This window comes from Scylla paramamosain, chromosome 24 (genome assembly GCF_035594125.1).
Source record: "Scylla paramamosain isolate STU-SP2022 chromosome 24, ASM3559412v1, whole genome shotgun sequence".
NCBI classification, from domain to species: Eukaryota; Metazoa; Arthropoda; class Malacostraca; order Decapoda; family Portunidae; genus Scylla; species Scylla paramamosain.
In genome coordinates this window covers 17288108-17312311 of record NC_087174.1, presented here as the reverse complement: position 1 = coordinate 17312311, position 24204 = coordinate 17288108, and the positions used below count along the sequence as shown (strand labels likewise).

Here is a 24204-nt window from a genome sequence, read left to right as displayed (position 1 = left end):
GTTGCGCGAGAGAGCATCAGCTGGGGCGTTGTGTTCACCTTTGACGTAGCGCAAATCCGTGGTGAACTGCGAGATGAAGTCGATGTGACGCAGTTGTCGCGGTGAACAGGAGGTCTTGATGTGCAGGGACTTCGAAGTGAGTGGCTTGTGGTCGGTGTATACATGGAAGTTGCGACCTTCCACGAAGTACCGGAAACGCTTGATGGCCTTGTAGATGGCGAGAAGTTCCCTGTCGTAAATACTGTACTTGGATTCCGCCTTGTTAAATTTCTTTGAGAAGAAAGAGAGCGGTTTCCAACCTCCGTCGACATACTGCTGTAGAACTGCTCCGATGCCGATGTCAGAAGCGTCTGTGGCGATAGAGATGATGGCATCTGGGGCAGGGAAGCTGAGAGGTGAGACGGAGCTGAGAGCTTGTTTTGCTGCTGTGAAAGCTTCCTCAGTGGCTGGAGTCCAGACTAAGGAGATGGACTGTCCTCTCTTGCAAGGCTTGATCATCGCGTAGAGGGGCTGAAGAAGTAGTGAGCAGCTGGGGATAAAGCGGTTGTAGTAGTTCAGCATCCCCAGGAATTGCTTGAGTTGGCGCTGTGTTGTAGGCTTGGGGAAGTTCTGGATGGACTCGCACTTTTCTTGCAGTGGAGTGATGCCTTCCAAGGAGACAGTATGGCCAAGGAAGGTGATGGAGGGGACCCCAAACACAGACTTGTCGACGTTGACTTGCACCCCGTAGTCTTGCAAACGGGTGAGTACTTGCTGGAGGTGCTGTTGGTGCGTCTCTGCGTCAGGACTGGCGATGAGGAGGTCGTCGATGTACGCGAAGCAGAAGGGGAGACCTCGAAGGACTTCGTCAATGAAGCGTTGGAAGGTTTGAGCGGCATTCCTCAAACCAAAGGGCATCCTGACGTACTCGAACAATCCAAAGGGTGTGATGAGAGCAGTCTTCGGAATGTCCGCTGGATGGACGGGGATGTGGTGAAAGGCTTTCACAAGGTCGATCCTCGAGAAGTAGGTGCATCCGGAGAGCTGAGAAGAGAACTCCTGGATGTTGGGCACTGGGTACCTGTCCTCGACGGTGCGCGAGTTGAGAGCGCGGTAGTCTCCACATAGTCGTAGTTCGCCATTTTTCTTAGGCACGATGTGGAGAGCGGAAGACCAGTTGCTGGAGCTGGGCCGTATGATGCCTTGCTGAATGAGGGACTCGAACTCTGCCTTGGCTTGTCTGGCGCGCTCTGGAGCTAGGCGGCGGGCCTTGGCGTGGGTAGGAGGTCCCTTGGTCTCGATGTGGTGCGAGACGTGGTGTGTGACCGGCTTGCTGGCTGAGTACGGCTGCGTCAGCGTAGGGAAGGACTTCAGCAGGGAGGAGAACTGGTGGTCTGCCTTGACGAGGGAGATCTGTGTGCTATCACCATGAGTGACCTGACCCTTTGTTGTGACTGAGGTGAGAGGATCGAGCAGCTTCCGACCCTTGATGTCCACTAGGACACCGAAGTGTTGGAGGAAGTCAGCACCTAGAATTGGTTGCGTGACAGCTGCTACGTAGAACGTCCACTCGAAGGTACGGCGGAGGTTCAGGTGAAGTTGCAAGGTGCGTCGCTTGTACACAGGAATCTCCGTACCATTGGCGGCGTGAAGGTGAAGGAGGGGATGCAACGTCCGGTCTACACCAGGGGCAGGGAGAATACTGACGTCTGCACCAGAGTCGATGAGGAACTTGGTCCGGGAGAGAGGGTCATACAACTTCAGTAGCGCAGACAAGGTGTCGCGAACACTATGCGCCGCTAGTGCTCGCTGTTGGGGTTTAAAGACTTGGCGAAGGTACAGGGAGCCTTGCAATTTCTTGCGTCTTTCCCGAACTCTTCATGGTAGTAGCAGAAACCAGAAGTCTCCGGCGTCTTAGTCTTTGAACGCTGGCGGCGCCGGAAGTGGTGTCTGGAGGAAGAACGCGAACGTGAGTATGAGCGTTCTCTGACCTCTCTCCGAAGATCTCTCACTTCAAGGCTAAGCTGTGAGACGAGCTCAGCAAGTTGCTTGGTACTGTCTTCTGCTGAGATGGAGGCTACTGCAGCTGGTTGACCTTGTGGAAGGGTAGCCCTGAATTCATCGGCGAGAGTGGCAAGCTCGTCTACTGAGAGCTTGTTCTTGACAGTGAAGAGGCAGCGTTGAGTGTCAGGAGGCAGGCGTTGGTAGAACAGCTGTAAGAAGAGTTCCTTGTCGAAGGAGGGGTACTTGTCGCCAAGCAGCTTCTTCATGCGGCGAAGAAGGTCTGTGGGCTTTTCACCACCAAGTTCTTCTTGTGACAGAAGCTCCTGGAGGCGCCTCGACACTGTAGATTGTAGGCGTTGCAGAACAGCAGCTTTGAGGTCTTCATAGGGCGAAGCAGAAGTGTTGGCAGCACTGACGACATCAGCAACTTGTGAAAGAACGTCAGCTGGTAGTACTGTAGAGGCCTTCACGAACTTGGTTAGACTCACTGTTATCTTGGAAGCCTTGAAGTTACATTCCAGGATGGAGAACCACGTGGAAGGGTCCTGCCTGATGAACGGAGGAGCACTGAAAGCTACGGAGTCGACGTCATCAGGCATTGTGCTGAGTGGACCACCACGTGACTGTGTAAAGGACACTACAGGCGCCGGAAAGTCCGGGAGCCACAGCGGTGAGGAGTGAAGGCGTGAAGCGCCGGTGTGACCGGGTGCCACAGCGGTGAGAGATGCCGAGTTGGGGCAATGTCACTTCACTCACCACTGAACGAACTGTACGTTATCCTTGGCACTGCACTCACCACTGAACGAACTGTACGTTATCCTTGGCACCGCACTGTAAGTAATCCACGGATGACAGTGTTAATCCTGGGCGATGGACCGTAGGTAATCCCCTATGAAGAGCTGTAGATGGAGGCGGAACGCGGCCAGTGGGAGGGCTCCAGGTAACAGCAGGAAACTGGAGGGGCCGGCAGAAGTTACGTGGAGGAGCGTCCGCGACTGGGAGAGACTGCTGGCCAGTGGCGAGGGCCAGCTGGAGAGTGCTGCGGGTTGGGGCGCCGTGAAGGCGGCCGGGCGGCGGAGTACGGGCGGCATACGGCGGGGTGGCGGCCAGGCTGCGTCGGGGGCCGGGGTCTGCTGCTGGAGGTGGCGACACCGGCGGGGTGGCGGCCGGGCTGCGTCGGTGAGGCGGCCAGGCTGCGTCGGGGGCCGGGGTCTGCTGCTGGAGGCGGCGACACCGGCGGAGGGGCAGCTGCCGGAAGATCCGCTCGTAGCCGACCTCGTCGCCTTGGCCGGGTGGTCGGAGGATAGCAGCAGGGATGGACTTGGCTGCTCACTCCGGAACAACGGGGTCACCAATTGTAGCGAAAGTGAGGTGCTACTTGGCCGCCCGTAAATTACTCAAGCGAAAAGTTTAGGCTCCCAACTACGACTTGGTCATAGCAGTGTTTAGTCCTTGAAAGGTAACATCTCCAGCGTCATAACTGTGTACCTCTGGCAAAGGAAATTTAGCCTGGGTATTCTCTGTTTATTCAACAAAAATATGAACCATATATATACAAATTACTGAACATGACAAACGACACATACAAAATTATGGAAAAAGAGAGTGTATGTGTGTGTGTATGTCTGTGTGAAGAAAGGAGTAGTAAGATGTATTGAGAAGATGTGTAATACATATGTAAAAGAGCGTGCACAGAATGTGACAAGTAAGAGAAATGTATAAAGTGATGAAAAAGAGATGAAAGACAAGAGCGTGTGCAGTAGAGAGAGTGAAAACGGAAGGGTGAAAAATTAACAGAAAACGGAGTGCTAGGAGCGGTGACTTGTATCCCGCTACACTCCCTGTCCGGTGAGAGCTCGCCCAAGTGCTGTCCCCTTCCTCCCTTACCCATTCTTGTCCCTTTCTTCGCCCCTCTTCCAAGCCACCTTGCTTGTAGTCCAGGACGTCTCTGAGAGTGACCCTCAGGGACTACGGTGGCTCGTGTGGCTGTGGAGGTGGGAAGAGTAGGGTTGACCTCCCTCTTTGCCTTTTACTAATTTTTCCTTTTCGTCCTTCGGGGACAACCTGCGATACCATTAAGCCAGGCACTGATCGCTCTGCCTTCGGTCCTAGTTGGTGGGTCCAGGTGACTGCATTGTTTTTGTTTCTCTGAGGTGGTCTTCTACACCACCTCTTTTACGTGTACCTGCTGCTCAGAGGCAACTTGTAGGAATAGGCTAAGACCCCTTACGGGGGCGGACTTGGGCCTCTTACGACCCCCTTCAGGGGGGGAGAGGATTTAGTAGCGGGTTCTGTAGGCAGGTAATCACGACCAGTAGAAACTTATATCACCACTACCACGATCTGACCACAGCGAAGACTACTTCAGTGACCCACCAGCTCACCACTCAAAGATCACAAGACTGTTCAAAGTAGTCTTCATACTCAACACTACCACTGTATAGTCCTGACTAAGATCATCACACAGAAGTCCACCAGGTTTGCGTTGACGTAATCTCTGCACTCTACACTGCCAACACACCGACGCGACCAAGACCACCTAACGGGGATGAAGGAAAAATGGCACGAGTTAGAATAAAAAATAAAAGTACAAATAGCAGAGAAAAGAAAAGAAAACTTTTGAAAATACTATGCTCCAATCATATCCATACCACCAAAGTCTTCAATGCAACTGAAGGCTACGTCATACTGCCTGTTAGCGAGGAACATGCTGAGAAACTCTTCACCAAAGAGATAAAATGAAAGCTAGAGGAAAATGGATTTACCCCCATACTGCCACCACAACTGAGAGCAAAAAAAAAAAAGTATAATAGTTACACGAGTAGATTAATTGATTTATGATCACAATGAACAAGACATTGCTGAGGAAATCATTAAGAAAAATGAATGGATGGGGGATGAGTGTATGGAGTCAGTCATAATGTTTCCGAACTCAAATACAATAAAGATAACTTTCACCCAGACAACTGCAAAAAAATGTACAGAACACGGCATCCTGGCATTCAACCTAAGTATACCAACTAGAGATATTCATATTGAAACATACATTCCTGTCACCTGCATGCGCTGCTATGCTTTAGAAAAACAATATCAGGGAATGTAACAAAGAGAAAGAATATAAAATTTGTTCAGAGTGTGGAAAGCAGGATCATATTTGGCAACAGTGCCAAGAAACTCAAAAGAAATGCATAAATTATGATGGGAACCACAGTACCCTTGCAATGAAATGCCCAAAAAGAAAAGAAATATTGAAGAACAAAAGAAAAGCTGAGAGAGAGAAGACGTCAACAACATACTCAAGTATCACAAGCACCAACAATCAGATCACTGTCCCCTACACGCACAACATACCATACCAGAAATAAACAAAGAAGAGAAGCTAAAAATACAAACTTGTATCCTACACGCACTCTACAAAAATACTGAAAAACCAGGAACATACCAAGAAGTTCTTAATACAATTTTAAAATTAAATGGCCTTCCAGAAATAAAGTTCCCTGAATCCCCAGATTCAAGCAAAATCATAGAAAAAAACTCCACTGTAGCCAGAGTTCACCAGCCAAACACAAGTGACAAAATTAATGAGACAACAATTAATGAGTCCCTAGAAGAACTTGAACAAGAATTGCTTCTAAACTTTGAAGCAAAAAACATTGGCCTAGAGCTATATTTCAGCGAAGACAGAGGCTGACTAAAAGGCAACTCCACAACAACAGATCTTCTAGAAGGAATTGAATCGGGGAAATACAAATTTACATTTACATCAAAGGAATCAAGTGACAGACAAGTATTAGACATGATAAGAAGCGGAAGAATAATACTGAAAGGATGTTGGAGGACAGCTGATAAAGGACAATTTAGAAAGATAAGACCAGGGCTAGTTGTAGAAAGATCACCTATAGAGGTGCGAGACCCACGCATTAGGAAAACAAGGAATAATAAATAACAGTATACACTCAATAACCATACTACACCACAATGTAATGCACTTGAAAACTAATAAGCTGTCAATAATGTTTAATATACTTGATGTCAAACCTGATATAGCACTCTTGAACAGCCATGGACTTAAAAGCAATGAGTCATTAAAATTACCAGGAAATATAATATACAAAATTAACACCACTCAAGAGGCAAATGATAGAAGTGCAATAGCAATAAAAAATACAATACAACACAAATTTTATGATGATTTTCTCACAGATGTACTAGCAGTAGAAATAGATACTACATTAGGACCAATAATAATAACCACCATGTATCTGCCACCCAGAAGACCATATCTCCCATATCCAGATATATACAACTTAATGAACAACAATATTCCAACATACATATTAGGAGATTTTAATGCATCACACACTCAGTTTGGGAACAGTAATACCAACACAGCGGGACGAACCCTAGTTCAATTAATTAACACTGGAAACTTGATACACCTTGGTCCACATTACCCAACATTTATACGACAGGGTGCAGCCACCAACCCAGACAAAATTTTAGCAAACAAACATCACTTCCTAAATACCTATAGTGAACCAGGCAATGTTACTAGTTCAGACCACATTCCAATAATTTTTAAAATTCCCACAACATCAATATTAAAGAAACAAGAGGAGACATATAACTTTAAAAAAGCTAACTGGGATCACTTTAAAGAATCACTAACCAACAAAATAACGTTTAAAAGCCTACAAGGTTCTACTACAAGACAAATAGAGGCCGAGGCTCAAAACTGGCTTAATACCGTTAAAAATGCAATGGAGGAAAGTATTCCTAAGAGCAAAGGTGAAATAAATATGAGCTAAAAATCACTCCCCAGATAAAAAAAAAAAACCTACAAGAAGAATACCAGACACTCAAAACGGATGCACAAAGATATGGCTGGACGTAATTATAGAAGATACACACAAATAAGGCAGGAAATAAGAGAAAGATGTAAAGAAGAGTACAACAAAAAAAATGGGAAGATTAAATAAAAAAATAATAATAATTCATGCAAGGACACAAAGACATTCTGGAATAAAATCAACAAACTAATTACATATCTGGAAGACAATAATGGAAGAAAATATTATTCAGATGCAGAAAATGTGATATTATGAAAAGAACTTGGGAGGAAATTTTTAGAATAACCCCCTTAGAAGAAGCAGCCTTTGATAGGGAAAACACTGTATATGTTAACAATTACTTACAAATGAACCAATACCAAACAACACCATCACCAACAGTAAACTTAAATATGTTAAACAACAACAATTTCTATACAAGACTAATAACATCTGACGATGTAAGAAAGCGTGTAAGACAAACAAGAAACAAAGCACCGGGACACTCGAAAATAAATAAAACTGTATTAAAAAAATGTCCAGACAATGCCATCGAAATGTTAACAAATATATACAATACCTCTTTTGCTGCAGGATACTTCCCTAATATACTAAAAAAAATAAAAAAAAAAATAATAATAATAATAATAATAATAATAATAATAAAATTCATTCCAAAAGAAAATAAATCAAATAAAAATCCCATCAACTACAGACCTATCTCACTTTTAGAAGTGACAGGCAAATTATTTGAGAAAATCATTCAAGGAAGATTGAACGCATTCCTTATCGAAAATAATGTTTTGAAAGACAGGCAGCATGGTTTCCGCCCACAAAAAGGTACAAATACAGCAATAGCCACAACTTCTGAAACCATATCCAACGCACTGAACAATAAACAACAAGTCACGCTAATACTAAGAGATGTCACTAAAGCCTTTGACAAGGTGTGGCACGAGGGCCTAAAGTATAAAATATTACAAATCAATCTACCGTCATCTCTAGAAAAAATACCACAACTTATGAAACCATATCCAACGCACTGAACAATAAACAAGTCACACTAATACTAAGAGATGTCACTAAAGCCTTTGACAAGGTGTGGCACGAGGGCCTAAAGTATAAAATATTACAAATCAATCTACCATCATCTCTATAAAAAATACTTTGTACCTTTTTAGATAACAGAATAGCCACCATTTATATGGGCAATAAAAGCAGCAGCTGTACAAATTTATTGAGCGGAGTACAACAAGGCAGTGTGCTATCACCTACATTATATACATTATACACTAATGACTTACCTGCAGCTGGACCATCTTGCCTCGACACCATGTATGCAGAGGATGTAACACAGGTCATAATCACAAACAGTAAATCAAAACTCATGATAAAATACAAAGCTGAAAGAGAAATAAACAGAATTAATAGTTATGAAAAAATGTGGAAAATTAAAACTAGTGAAGAAAAATTTAAAATTATCTCAATAGCACAAATTAAATCAGAAAAGCTTACAATAAATAACAAAATTATAGAGCCAAACAATGATGGAAAACTACTGGGATTTAAAATACACCGGAGGGGAATTACAACGCACATAACAGAGAGAATACATAGAGGAACAGCAGCTTTAAGTAAACTATACAGGTTTAAAAATTAAACTTCCCACATTAAAACAACACTTATAAAAACGCTATTGATAGCCATCCTAGAATATCCACCTATATCAATAAACGCTACTACAAATAGTCGGAAACTAAAATTGCAAAGAGTTTTAAATAGAGCCCTGCGATTTATTAATTTGAGTGACAACGATAGGATATCAAACATTGAACAATTGCATTTGAAATATAAGGTCACTCCTATTAACATATTCATACACTATAAGGCACAAAACATATGGGAAACAATAAAAAAAAATAAAAAAAAACAATAATGAAGATATATACAACAGCTTAATAAACGAAAGAAATATTGACTTCAATCACAATCGGTTCCCTAGCTCAATAATTGCCGCAAACCAACAGCCACTTACTCCAATATATACACATTAAATCATAAATCATATATTCAATCTGTTGACAGCCGCGGTTTCCCCTCTCCTTCAGGCTGCGTGCTCTGAGTCACTGGTAATAACAAAAAAGTAAATAAATATCTCCTACTTTCCTTCACACTTCTCTTCCCACCTTCTTTCTCTCATCAATATATATATATATATATATATATATATATATATATATATATATATATATATATATATATATATATATATATATATATATATATATATATATATATATATATATATATATATATATATATATATATATATATATATATATATTTTTTTTTTTTTTTTTTTTTTTTTTTTTTTTTTTCACCCACACTTTTCTATCCAACTTCAACTTCAACTTCATGCCTGTTGGGGCTGGACTATCTGAACTGTGTGGAGGCATGTGTGGACCTCTACAGTGGAAGGATGTCAGTGAGGAGTCATGAGGTGCCCCTGAATCTCGGGAGGACACACTCCAGTGGGAATGGTAGAGGACCCCAAAAGTCATAAGTCATATACAGCTACATCATGGCAAACCCCACGAGGCGAACCAGTGACAGCGGGAAACAAGTTAGAGTGCACTGCTGTTTCCACCACCTGTTCCTACCCCACTCACCGCCACAGGCACCGCTGCCTTGACACAACATGAACTGGATAGACAAAATGGGGCAAAGGAGGAATCTGACCGGCAGAAAGAGGCCCTGCCTGAGTATCTGAAGGATTTGGTGCAGAGGAGCACTACATAGTTGATGGATGTCGAGAGGGATAAAGTGAGCAAGTTGCTCACCCAGTATGTTGATGTGTTTTAGCAGCAGAGATATGGACTTGGAGTACACTTTGCTGGTTCAGCATCACATTTATTCTTGTAACAGTTCTCCCATTAAGCAGGCACCTCGTTGAGTTTCTCCAGCGAAACGGGAAGAAATACATTGGGCAGTTCAAGAAATTGAGGCGGTAGGAGTGATAGAGCACTCAAATAATTCATGGTGCTCGCCTCTGGCGCTGGTGATGAAGAAAGGCAGGAGAAAGAGATTTTATGAAGATTATCGGGCCCTGAACACCGTCACCGTCACCAATGCTTATCCGCTCCCCATAATTTATGACTTTAGATGCGCTCAGTGGAATTCAGTGGTTCTCAAACCTGGACATCATCAGGATATCACCGGGTCGAGATGGCGCTTCATTGTTAAGCCTTTTGGGTTGTGCAATGCCTCTGGCTTTTTTGAGCGGCAAATGGAGCATGTGTTGGAAGGCATGCAGTAGTAGTGTATCTCGACGACGTGTTAGTGTTTGGAAACGCCTTCCAGGAGGAGCTGGTACGGCTGACCAAAGTGTTCCGTGGTTTGAAGATTGCTGGTCTGAAGCTTAACCCGAAAAAGTGCACGCTGTTCAACACTGAAGTGACGTTCCTTGGATACGTGATCGGTAAAGACGGACCTACTCAAAGAAACAGCAGTGGAGGGCTGGCTGGTACCCAAAACTGTCTCAGAGCTGCGGAATTTCCTGGGCTTGTGCACATACTACAGGCGTTTTGTGCCTGTGATTTGCCACTGTTACTACCCCCTCTTCACAATTTTACTTGGAAGGGAGTGCAGTATTTGTGGGATGAAGATGGCCAACAAGCTTTCACAGCGTTGATGCAGGCACCGGTGCTGCCCCCGAACTTCCATATATCCTTGGCACCAACGTGGGCCAGGAGGGCATGTGAGCTGTCCTGTCCTAAGTCCGAGTACTGGCATACTACAGCGCAAAGTTCAGTAAGCCTGAGAAAAAGTATTGTGTTACATACAAGGAATTGGCTGCTGTAATGAAAGGGCTTGCTTACTCCCATTATTACCTGTACAGCTCACACTTCACCATCCGTACAGATCCCACTATCCTCCGATGGTTGAAACCATTGAGGGAGCCTGAAGGGCAGCTGACCAGATGGACTAGAAAGCTTGAACAATACAACTACGTAATGGAGCACCACCCTAGCCGCATGCAGAAGAACGCTGACAGCCTTAGTCCTCGCCCCCGTGCACTGGGGTATGTCCATTGCTCTCACTGTGAGCCGGAGGTGAAGTGGCTCACAACACAGCAGAGGTGGATGACAAATGGAAAAGGGGTCAGCATGAAGATCCAGACTTGCCCCCAGTGATCAGGTGGCTGGAAGGAAGTTGTGTCCCCAGGGAGTCCGCTATTGTGAACAGTGAGAGGCACTGAGTCTGCAGGAAAGGGTACTGCAGTGACGGTGGGTACGTGCTAAGACAGGTGAGGTGCACTGGCTAGTCGTGGTCCCTTCGTTTCAGCCTTCTGCCTAGACTTGTGCTTATCTGCTAATCGTAATTAAGTTATTGGTTCCTACTCACCACCAGCAGACAGGAAATGGGCGCTCTCTCTCTTATGGGGACCGCCATAGCTACTTATATAATGTCGGTCTCCCGTGATTGGCCAGCATGCTGCTGCTCTCCCGAACAATCACATTCCATGCCACTTCCGGTTTCTTCAAGCTGCCTCCACTAGCAGCTTTTGCAACATTGCCAACCAGCGCTTATCTTCACTAACCGGCTGCACAGTGCTACCAACGTCACTCCTCCTCCCCTCCCCCCTCGTCGCAACAACTCTTCTACCATTTTTTTTTTTTTTTTAGCAAGCTTCCGGATGCTTATATATATATATATATATATATATATATATATATATATATATATATATATATATATATATATATATATATATATATATATATATATATATATATATATATATATATATATTACATGATATTCTACAAACTTAATTATATCTGATATGTATTTAACCTAGGGACAAGAGACTAAGGTTATCTCCATATTAACCTCATTATTGCGCAATACTCACATGTCAGTGAGTTCTTTGACCAATCTGAGTGAAGTAGTCTGTATCGTGCGCTTCTCAAAACAAGGTGAGTGGGGCCCCACGAGAGATTTTCAGGGAGTATGAATATAAAGTCCCCCTTTGGTATAACAAAAACCGTGATACACTAATGACAAAACTTACCATGAATGGGTGAATAAGACACCACCCTATAAAATGAAAGGTGAATCCAAAACCAACTACTGCCCAGTCAATAAACTTAAGCCAAGTTATGGGGTCACTGAAACAAATGATACCTTTTCTACCACTGTGAATAAGAAGCCAGAGGTACCATCCCATACTAACTGTAATAGCAGGACAGTAGAAAGACCTAGAACTTCAATAATTAAGAAATGTGCGTTTCACTCCGCACCACATGACACAATGCACTATGGCAATTGCCATGGCTAAGAAAGGAGAATAAATAGACTAGTGTAGGGTTGCCATATATGAACTATCAAAATTCCGGACACCTTCACTAACACCTGAATATGGTCCTGATATGATACTGGAAAACATGTAAATTAGTTTTTTGAAGCACGGGAGTTTGTTCTGCATCTCTGCTGTGAATTTACACTTTCGTTTGGACATCTTGACAAGAACAAGTAATAGTTGTAATGACGAGGTCACAAGGCCGCAAACAGTAATCCAAACTGACCCCTATCAGAGCTGGTGAAAGACGTCAAGTGAGGCGGCGTTGGGAAGGCCGCGAGCACCGACTTCATACAGGACCCATACACGTCCGAGTCTTGACCGAAACCAAACTAAAGCAGCTACCACTCGGTGAACCCCTCTCTTTCTCTCTCTCTCTCTCTCTCTTTCTCTCATCATTTCAACCCAAGGAAATTTAATAAATGTGATTTTTTAACAGTTAGTAATGATGGAAGGTGAAATTCCGGACATTTGAGGGATTTTCAAAAATCCCCCCGGACGCAATTTCGTTATCTGATTTCCGGATATGTCCGGGAAAATCCGGACGTATGGCAACCCTAGACTAGTGGTGTTAGGAAGCTGCACATGATGCTGAAGTGAGACACATCAAATGGAAGACTAAAAGTAAACTACATACGTGCTCTGTATGTAAGAGGAGTGCATCATATAGCCCTATGTGAAATGATAGAGTACGATACCAAACTAACCCCCCTCATATAATGAAACCAATAATAACTATCCTATTTCTCCTGCAGCAGTTCCTATATTACAAGCAGAAATTACTAATCAAAGATGAATGGTGAAGGTCAAGCTTCTGTTCAACACAGGAGCACAAAAATGTTTCATAAGTAAGAAAATCGTGGCAGCTTTAAATCTCCCAATTACAGGACAAGCTCAATTGAAGATCTCAGGATTCCTAACCAGTAATAATACCCAAACTCATGACATAGTAAGACCCATCATACAATTAGGTATATTTCAAGCAAAGATAACAGTGGTGGTGAATCCAGACATGAACATCAATTTAACTATCAAAGGTTTTAAGGGAACCATTGACTTCTTAAGACCGAAGGCTATAAAATTAGCAGACCATAAGAAACATCAGACAAGGTGGGTCTGATTCAACTAATAATAGGATCAGATTACTAAGGGAAATTTATTTGGAAAACCTTAAGAAAATGTAGCGTTCAAATGCTGACAACAGTTGGCAGTAATCTTATGATAGGACCACTGTTACGTGCTAAGGATGTACTACCAACTCACATAGTAGACCCTGCCTTTGTGACACCAATCTAGTCTCTACCAATGGCCTGTATTGGGGCTCAAATTATCTCTAGTGAACTACCTGACATCATAGAGGAAAGGAATGAACCTATCCACAGGCTATGGGATTTAGATAGTATAGAAATAAATCCTAAGGCTCCAAATGCAAGAGCAAATGACCCAGGATTATTTCAACATGACAATAGAATATAAAGACAGCCAATATTGTGCCAGATTACCTTTAAAAATAAATTCAGCATCCCTACCAACAAATTATACTAATGTCAAGGGTCAATTAACTGCTTTTCTGATCTTGCTAACTGCATGCCTCCCCTCCTGTGGCCTCGCTGCACAAAACTTTCTTCTTTCTTTCATCTATATTCTGTCCACCTCTCTAATGCAAGAGTTAACCAGTATTCTCTATCATTCATCACTTTCTCTGGGAAACTCTGGAAGTCCCTACTTGCTTCTGTATTTCCACCTTCCTATGACTTGAATTCCCTCAAGAGGGAGGTTTAAAGACACTTATCCTTCAATTTTTTATTACTGCTTTGGACCCTTTTCTGAGACTGGCATCTCAGTGAGTTTTTTTTATTGGATTTTTGTTGCCCTTGGCCAGTGTCCTTCCTACATAAAAAAATAAATAAATAAAATAAAATAAAATAAATAGATAATAATAAAAAAAATAATCAACTTGTGGACTAAATTAAGGAAAAATAAATTCATGTTAGAACAATTTGACAGTATCATGATAAATCAAACCACAAGTAAATTTATAGAAAGAGTGAAGGAACCAGTAAATCATAATGCTGACCATTACTTCCCCCATCATGTGATAAAGAAAGACTGTCACTGCACCAATAAGGGTAATCCTCAATTGTAGTCCCCAGGCAGCTAAGGGAGCAAGCAGTTTAAATGACTGTTTGTATATGAGACCCAACCTAACTGAGAATTTACTTGACGTGTTGGTGAAATTGAAACCATACACCTTGGTAATCGACATATCAAAACATTCCTAAGGATAGGTTTAAAGGAAGAACAGTGACTTCACAAATTTCTTATGGTCAAGAGATCTGAGTGATGATAATAGTCCTTTGGATGTGTACTGGTTTAAGTCTGTCCTCTTTGGCTCATGTTCAAGTCCATTTTTTTTTTTTTTTATGTAGGAAGGACACTGGCCAAGAGCAACAAAAATCCAATAAAAAAAATATGCCCACTGAAATGCCAGTCCCATAAAAGGGTCAAAGCAGTGGTCAAAAATTGATGAATAAGTGTCTTGAAACCTCCCTCTTGAAGGAATTAAAGTCATAGGAAGGTGGAAATACAGAAGCAGGCAGGGAGTTCCAGAGTTTACCAGAGAAAGGGATGAATGATTGAAAATACTGGTTAACTCTTGTGTTAGAGAGGTGGACAGAATAGGGGTGAGAGAAAGAAGACAGTCTTGTGCAGGGAGGCCACGGGAGGAGGGGAGGCATGCAGTTAGCAAGATCAGAAGAGCAGTTAGCATGAAAACAGCAGTAGAAGACAGCTAGATATGCAACATTGCGGCGGTGAGAGAGAGGCTGAAGACGGTCAGTTAGAGGAGAAGAGTTGATGAGACGAAAAGCTTTTGATTCCACCCTGTCTAGAAGAGCAGTATGAGTAGAACCCCCCCCCCCCACATGTGAAGCATACTCCATACATGGACAGATAAGGCACTTGTACAAGTTAGCAGCTGGGGGGGTGAGAAAAACTGGTGGAGACGTCTCAGAACGCCTAACTTCATAGAAGCTGTTTTAGCTAGAGATGAGATGTGAAGTTTCCAGTTCAGATCATAGGTAAAGTACAGACTGAGGATGTTCAGTGTAGAAGAAGGGGACAGTTGAGTGTCATTGCAGAAGAGGGGATAATTGTCTGGAAGGTTGTGTCGAGTTGATAGATGGAGGAATTGAGTTTTTGAGGCATTTGCCCTGCCCTGCCCCAATCAGAAATTTTAGAAAGATCAGAAGTCAAGCATTCTGTGGCTTCCCTGCGTGAAATGTTTACCTCCTGAAGGGTTGGACATCTATGAAAAGACGTGGAAAAGTGCAGGGTGGTATCATCAGCGTAGGAGTGGATAGGACAAGAAGTTTGGTTTAGATCATTAATGAATAATAAGAAGAGAGTGAGTGACAGGACAGAACCCTGAGGAACACCACTGTTAATAGATTTAGGAGAAGAACAGTGACTGTCTCCCACAGTAGCAATAGAACGGTCAGAAAGGAAACTTGAGATGAAGTTACAGAGAGAAGGATAGAAACCGTAGGATGGTAGTTTGGAAATCAAAGCTTTGTGCCAGACTCTATCAAAAGCTTTTGATATGTCCAAGGCAACAGCAAAAGTTTCACCAAAATCTCTAAAAGAGGATGACCAAGACTCAGTAAGGAAAGCTAGATCACCAGTAGAGCGGCCTTGACAGAACCCATACTGGCGATCAGATAAAAGGTTGTGAAGTGATAGATGTTTAAGAATCTTCCTGTTGAGGATAGATTCAAAAACTTTAGATAGGCAGGAAATTGAATCAATAGGATGGTAGTTTGAGGGACTAGAACGGTCAACCCTTTTTAGGAACAGGTTGAATGTAGGCAAACTTCCAGCAAGAAGGAAAGGTAGATGTTGACAGACAGAGCTGAAAGAGTTTGACTAGGCTCAACCTTACATCATCATTTCAACAAAGCTGGTTGTCCTAAAATAGGTCATGCATTTTACATGGACAACTTACAAATATTAGTAGACACAGAGGAAGTAAGAGGAAGTAACAGAGCAGTAACTATATATGAAAATGCAATAAAGGATTGTTTAGCCATTAACATGCCTCTGCAGAGTTGGAATAGCAACTAAAAAATCCTACAAAATCATTTAAAGGAACAACTTGAATCAGAGTTACCCATGAGGCAAAACTTACTGGGTATGGTGTGGGATGTAAAAGGTGATAGAATAAGTCATCAGCCTCAGTATCCTGAACAAAAATCTGACTAAAAGATCCTTACTAATACAAATATTCCTTAGGTATAATAAGCCCAATAACAAGAAAAAGGAAAATTAGTTGGAATACCATCCTCCCAGAAAATTATTCATCTGAATGAGAAAAATACAGGAGGATTGTATTGTAGGAATTGAGGTCTCTTTCCCCAAATAAGTCCATTTAAACCAAAATAACATCTGTGACGCGTACTCAAAGGTGTATGGCGTAGCAGCCTGGTCAGTTACAGATAATACTCATAGTGAGTTGGCAATATCAAAATTCCAAGTAGCACTGATGAAAACCCGAACCTTGTCTTGATTAGAATTGATGCCAATAGAAATTATGGCCTTCAGCTTAACAAGTCAGGGAAAGCTTGCCTAAATCTATAAGCACCACAATACTGCAAAAGTTCTTGTTGGCATAACACCAACAAGAATTATTACATTCATTTAACACCTTTAAGGAGGTAATACCTCTGACAGGCATATAGCAGATGCAGAACTCATAAACAAAACTAAGCCAGGTGATGCAGTAATGATGGACAGAGGGTTCAATATTAGAAATCTACTGCTGCAGCATAATGCTAAATTACATATGCCACCATTGACAAGGGGGAAAGATGGTACAAGAAGTCAAAATGAAATAGTGAAAACAAGGGAGGTTGCTTCATTGAGGGTACATGTGTAACATGCCATTGAAAGGATTAAAAATTTCAAAATCTTATCAGGCCAAGTGCTGTGGCCACTCTTGCATTGAATTTTGGTTATTGTTGCTGTTTTTTGCAATATATAAAATAGGTATTGTGGACTGACCCAAATCTGAATACACCAATTACTCCTAACTTCACCTGTACCACAAGCACACCTACCACATTTACTACAGACCTTTGCTGCACACACCATCACATCTGCCTCATAACTTATTTCTGACCTCGGCTGCACCTTCAAACCCTTATGAATCTTTCTCATTTGGTTCTCACAGCTTCCTTGCCAGTGACTCATGTTTTTGTCCATAAGCAGTAGCAGCATTGCCAACAAATGATGACTCCCATCATTTTTTTTACTTTGCAGTTATCAAGTTATCCCTATGTATGACAGCTTTGTGCATTGTACTTTCTGTAATTGCTCCCACTCTCCATTCTTTCCACATTGAACATAAATGTTGTTTCATTGTTTCTTCAGTTATTTCATGAAATATAAGGATGCCATTTTATTGCATTTTATTGATGATGAACAAGTAGATGAAATATAATAAAACTGTCTTTATATGTGAATGTATTTATTACTTCCTTTCTTCTTAGCAGAAATATACAGGGTGTAACACAAGTTTCTGTGGATATTGACTAAGGTTAAAGTACAGGTTATTCTAAGTTGAAAATGTTCTATGCACATATGCATTTTTAGGTGTTGTCTAGCCGTGGCATGAATTTCAAGTGTGGCCAGGTGACAGATAAAACAGTTGGGCCAGGCAGGTAACCATGGTGGAGAAACACCCTTTCCACATATTCCACATTACTTTGAGTTATGTAATATAACCTGAATGTATTCATTATCATTGCCTCAGAGGGAAACTGTCAGCTGATTTGCTGTTAGCCTTGCTGCTTCCCACTCCCTGCCCAGGTAGTGCATGGTACTGCACAACCTATTATTTTACTTGTCATTTATTACATCCATACTTTCATTTTGTAATGTTTTATCGGTAATTGGTATTGGTCCATTGTTGTCACTCGTCTTGTCATGAGATGCTGTAAAGCTCCAAAACTCGCAGAAATAATGACTTAAATTATTCACAATTTCAGATCTTTGCCACAGATACTCACTTGACCCAGCCATTGTATCTGTCACCAGACCACACTTGAATTTCATGCCATAGCTAAACAACACCTCAAGATGCATGTGTGCATAGAACATTTTCTACTTAGAATAACCTGTACTTTCACCTCTGGCAATATCTGCAGAAACCTGTGTTACTTCCTGTATGCAGCAATGTATAGGGGAAATGTGGGGACAGGTTTGGATGATAGCTATATATAAAGGAAGAGGTATGGAGGAGTGCATAACTCTGATGTCCAACAGAATATAGTATTGTGTCACAGAGTATGACTGGTGTGTAGTGTGGTTAAAATGTACGAGTGGTTGTGTGTACCTATGTGTATATCAGTAAATTCAAAAACAGGTAAAGGGAAGGATGAAATGATAAACTTTTGGAATGGTATAAATGAATGCCAGAAAGATTTTGAGAAGGGCAGGTGATTGTGACAGATATGAATGCAAAAAGTTATTGATGAATATGTAGATGAAGTGGTGGGAAAATAGGGAATACCTGAAATATGGTGTATAGCTAGGGTATGTTTGTACAAACACCTAAGAGCATTATACCCACGTCACAAGAGGACTGCAGGATGGATGTACTATATGAATGGATAAACGTTTGAAGGCAAATGTTAGGAATGCTTAGGCTGTTAGGGAAAACAGCAGGCTCAAGTATGTGCAGGAGATGGAAGAGAGAACCTGCATTAGTTATGGAGATAATACATACTTATTCAAAACAGCTTGGACATTACAAACTTCTCATGGAAAGCTAAACCTCTTGCTACTTCACTGTCAAAGCTTTGGATCAGTTTGTTACTGTTTTGGTGGCAAGACACAATCTCAGTATCAGACTCTGATTTCTAAATTATGAAAATAAACTCTTTTAGGGGGCATTATATATTCATGGCTTCTTGTAGTCTACTACCTAGAAGCAAAATTATCATACTGACTAGAGTTTTATCAATTGAGGAACAAAATAATTTTTGTCCCTGGAATACAGATGATATAAAAGACACACTGCATATATGTAATCTTAATACGTTAATAGAATATAAAGAAATGTGATATGCAGTAGTCCAACTCTTCTGTGAAATATTATATCTGGTGAATCTGGCAACTGCAACTAGAGTTGGTGACATCTCCCATTGGATATCGCAAGGAAGCTGCCTTAGCTATGAAAACACAACCAGTTGCTGGTTTGGAACATCAGCAGTTACAACTCACCACAGCTAACTTATCATTCTACTTATTATTATATTGTGATGCTTTCTGTGATTATGTGTTAGCTGGGAGTGGAAGGGTCAAATAATTACCACAAATGCATTCAAAGTATTTATTTAACTTTGAACATGAATTTATATTTCAGGAACTAATCTCACCTACTCTAATTCAACTTCCAAGATGCCAGGTGAATGAATCCCTCTGCTGTCACTCTGTTCCTGAGGCAACAGACAGACTCAGGCCTATTGCCAGTGCCTCCACCCTCGAGTCCACCAAGAAGCCATTTGCTGCAAACTCTGCAACAACATCAACATAAGCTACTAATGAGCTGTAATCCATCCAAACTTACTCCTCTATGATGTACACAAGCTTATTTATGAAGCCAGCTTGCTAAGAATTACTTCCTATTCATTGTTTTAACTTTTCTTCAACACTGTTTATAAAGATTTCTCAGGTTAAGTACTACACAATCTTAGCAAACATATTTTGCAGCTAAAACATATAGGTTGTGTTTCATCCCACAGTCAAATTATCTCTCTCTGCATCTGTCATTCACACATACAGATTAAAACTTATGTGGGCTTACAAACAGTCCCAGAGATCAGGGATTGCATGGATTTTAATTTAGTCTTGGGAAATGTGTGTGTGTACTTTGTCTTATCTCAGATAATTCTCTTAGCTGAGATGCCTTAAGAACCCATCTGAGGGCAGCTAGTATACTTACATGTAGTTTTAATTATTTTGTTTTCAGCCATTCTTTTATGAGTGAAGAAGAAAATAGAAGCAGTAGTAGCTATACAAAATTTTAACCCATTTTTCTATTTACCTTGATACAAGCCTATATAAAATTTTCAGTCCATTAAATAAGCTTCCAGGTGCACCACACACTTAGCATTTACCACTCTTCACTTATACTCACTCTAATCATCCTAAACCTTTCAAGGCCAAATCTTTTCTTTCTCCATTCACTCTATTTTCCAGTATTTGCTCTTAAGACTTTGTACCTGCTAGGGAAGTCTGCAAGGTGGGAAGGGGAAGAAGAAGGACCTCTGTGTGCTCCCCATCCACACCACACACACGGTGGAAGGGTGACTCAGCTTCTGCCTCGCACTTTACCTGGAGATGGTTAGGACATTCAAGAAAACCACTTCCAACATAACACACTGAATCTAGTGATACTCATACTAATATTTCTACTGTTATTCTGAACTGATTCAGCTATCTTTTTTTTTTTTTTCAATATGACTACTGTACTTTATTTTTTTATTCAATTTTATTTACTTATTTATTTTTTTGTTGACAGTATTTATATATTCTTATTAACTACTAGGACATATCTCTGTTTTTCTTCCTTAAGGTGAGTTTATGCAAGGCAATTTGCAACTGGTTTTAGCCAGGAATGTACCACTAGGAGCAAGATGCAGCCAGGCATGGCTGCATTGCTTCCCAAACCAAGGAACCATTCTGTCAGTCTAGACCAGGGGTCGGCAACCTATGGCACGCGTGCCAGACTTGGCACGCAGAGTGCTTGCCTATGGCACGCCACGTGATATGGAGCAAAAAAAAAAAAAGTAAAGCAACGAAATAATGAGAGAGAGAGAGAGAGAGAGAGAGAGAGAGAGAGAGAGAGAGAGAGAGAGAGAGAGAGAATGTGTATTGTACATCCTTACAATTATGATTTAAATTTTCGTATGATTCTAAATAATTCTTTCTTTTGATATATTAAAATGATTAAATTAAAACGAAAATGTTTTGTACCCGCGATGAGGTGTACGTGAGCACAGCGAGATGTAGACGAGTATGAGACACGTTGGCCCCCGCCGCTGGTGACGCATCAGTCAAGCAGCGCTGCTATTTCAGTGACTATTTAGCTGCCCTGAGTGACGCTCTTGCTAGTTACTCTCACCATGGCTACTGCGAAAAAAGTCAAACTTGATGTCCGATCATTTCAGTCATCATGGACAAATGACTTTGGATTTATTCAACAGAATGATCGTGCTGTGTGTGCTCTCTGCTGTGAAAATGTCGTGTGCCGCACATCTAGTGTTAAAAGACACTTTGAAACAAAACACGAGAAGACTTTCAAGGACAGTGCAGACAAGACTGAAGCGATTAAGAAAGCAGTATCCCGCTATGAGAAACAAAGTAATGTGTTTAAGAATCTGAGTGCTAGCAAAATCAATGCAACTGAGGCCAGTTACAAACTAGCTCTGTGTATTGCCAAGCATGGAAAGCCTTTTACTGATGGAGATTTCATAAAAGCAGCTTTCCTAGAGTGCTCTGAGGTGCTTTTTGATGGCATATCAAACAAACACATGATCATCTCAAGGATAAAAGATATTCCTGCCTCAGCTAGGACCGTGGAGAGACGTATTTCTGAAATGGCTGCTAATGTAGGTGAGCAACAAACTGTTGCTTTAACAACTACACCTGTGTTCAGTGTGGCCCTGGATGAAAGCGTGGATATAAATGACATTCCCCGCCTGGCTGTTTTTGCCAGGTACAGTGACACAGAGATACACGAGGAGCTGTGCTGTCTTCAACCTATGTATGGCACTACCAAGGGGGAGGACATACTGAAGACATTCACTGACCATTTTGAGGAGAGAGGGGTTGACATAAGAAAGATTTTTGCAGTTACAACAGATGGTGCCCCTGCTATGGTAGGAAAAAACAAGGGTTTTACCAAGCTTGTTGAGGATAAAATTGGACACCCCATTTTGAAATTGCACTGCATAATTCATCAAGAAAATTTATGTGCCAAAATCTCGAACTCTGATCTCAACAAGGTGATGGCTACTGTAACAAAAGTAGTGAATTTTGTTGTTGCACACTCTTCTCTTACGCACAGGCAGTTTCAAGCTTTCCTTGAAGAGGTGGACAGTGCTTACAAAGATATACCCTTGCACAGCAGTGTTAGGTGGCTAAGCTGTGGGAAGGTATTGGAGAGATTTGTGGAATGCTTTGATGAAGTCAAGCTTTTCTTAACAGAAAAAGGCCAAGGCTACCCTGAGCTGGAGGACAGAGACTGGATTGTGAAACTTATGTTTCTCTCAGACATCACCAAACATCTAAATGACCTCAGTCTTCTCTTGCAAGGTGCAGGAAAAACAGTGATGGACTTGTATGATACTTGGAAGGCATTTGTTGCAAAGCTTGCAGTTTACTCATCAGATATTAAAAATGGTTCTTTCCGTTACTTCAAAAACTTGAAAAACTTATCTGCAACTCATCCTATCAACACTACTGATCTTCAGGTGTACATGCAAGAATTGAAATCTGAGTTCTCAATCAGATTTAAAGATTTCCAAAACATCGGCCCAGTGTTTTCCTTTTTAATCAGACCAGACACGTTTAGATACAGTGAGTTGGACGCATCTCTTTTTGAGTGGATGGAAACTGAGGAGTTGCAAATGCAGTTAATTGACTTTCAGGCATCATCATTGTGGTCAGCTAAATTTAAGGATCTTCGAGAAATATTGGAAACTAGTACGACTGATCATGCAGCCTCCATATTAAGTTCCTGGACATCACTGCCTGATAAATTCAGTTGCATGAAGAAAGTAGCTTTTGCATTGCTATCAGCATTTGGATCTACATATCAGTGCGAGCAGATATTTTCACACATGAAGCACATCCTCAATCCCCATCGCAGCAACCTTACAACGGATCATTCTGAGGGTTGTGTAAAGCTCAAGGTGTCCAGATATTCACCTGAAATTTCAACTTTGGCCAAAGGGAAGCAAGGGCAAGGATCGCATTAATAATGTGAGTACAATTTTAAAATAAAGAAGTATATTTTTAGTTACTAAGAATAATAAATGCTACAAAAAATGTCACATTTATGTTATGTATATGGAGAAAAATACATTTTACTTTAATTACAATGGTCACTACATACTCAGTCATAGTGTATAATTATGATTTTCATTTTCGTAGGCTACATATAGGGCTGAAAAAATAACATTTGGCACGCAAGGTAGTAAAAAAGTGGCATGAATTATAAACTGGCACACTATGTTCAAAAGGTTGCCGACCCCTGGTCTAGACTCTGGATTCAGCCACCTTCCCACAATGGGCAGTAATTTTACATGATCAAATGAGAATGGCTATTCAAATAAGATTGAAAATATGTAGAAGGAATAGTGTTGGAAAGTGTTTCAATGATAACCATTGAGAGTACCATTATATACAATAAATAAAGTATTTATCATACTTGACAGCATATTTTCTTGAAAAGTATCTACTAATTACCCTGCATCTAATGCGGCTATAGTACAGATGCCAAGACCTGTAAGTCTATGCCTATAGGTGTGAGTTGAAGCATTAGTACACTAAGCACAAATATTGTTACTAATAATAAAATTCTCTCTCTCTCTCTCTCTCTCTCTCTCTAACAGATAAGGGGGAGGGAAGGTGACAGGAAGGGAAGCTTGAGACAAGAGGAAAGTGGTGGAAAAGGAAAAAGGGTAGGAATGGACATAACTGGGGAAGGAGAGTACATGGGGCAAGGAAATTGAGGAAGGGTGAAGGAAGAGGATGGGAGGACAGGGAGAAAGTAGAAAAAAAATATACATAAGCAACAAGGGTGAGGAGTGAGAGAAGAATTAAAGGGAAAGAGGAAGTACTGAGAAATAAGAGGAAGTACTAAGAAATAAGTATTTTCTTTTCCTGTCTCCTAATCCTTTTCATCTTTACATTTATGCTTCTTCCATGCATTTTCAATCATTCTCATTTATTAGCAATCCTCAG

At 41.4% G+C, this 24204-nt stretch overlaps 2 protein-coding genes across 7 annotated transcripts in view; both read right to left on the bottom strand.

Moving 5' to 3' along the window:
- Window positions 1–1571: 1571 nt before the first annotated feature.
- LOC135112827 (uncharacterized) lies at window positions 1572–8988 on the bottom strand. The gene is made up of 2 exons (XM_064027683.1): window positions 8117–8988; window positions 1572–4522 (listed from the first exon to the last, which is right to left on the bottom strand). The coding sequence occupies exon 2, from the start codon at window positions 2580–2582 to the stop codon at window positions 1779–1781; it is 804 nt and encodes a 267-aa protein (XP_063883753.1). The 5' UTR covers window positions 2583–4522; window positions 8117–8988; the 3' UTR covers window positions 1572–1778.
- A 10562-nt stretch (window positions 8989–19550) lies between these two features.
- LOC135112825 (ADP-sugar pyrophosphatase-like) overlaps window positions 19551–24204 on the bottom strand; it is a 98720-nt gene continuing 94066 nt past the window's right edge. For 4 of the 6 annotated variants that reach the window (XM_064027675.1, XM_064027674.1, XM_064027679.1 and 1 more), the window contains 2 exons: window positions 20457–20568; window positions 19551–19748 (listed from right to left, as the gene is read on the bottom strand). In XM_064027675.1, coding sequence (XP_063883745.1) covers window positions 19660–19748; window positions 20457–20568 — 201 coding nt within the window. In that variant the 3' untranslated portion in view covers window positions 19551–19659. Of the gene's footprint in view, window positions 19749–20456; window positions 20569–23225 lie in introns of those variants that run through there. The other 2 variants (XR_010274573.1, XM_064027677.1) reach the window with 1 other exon arrangement.

Bases quoted from the DNA above. Each gene is read 5' to 3' on its own strand.
- LOC135112827 (XM_064027683.1), bottom strand. From the start codon at position 2,582: ATGCCTGATGACGTCGACTCCGTAGCTTTCAGTGCTCCTCCGTTCATC.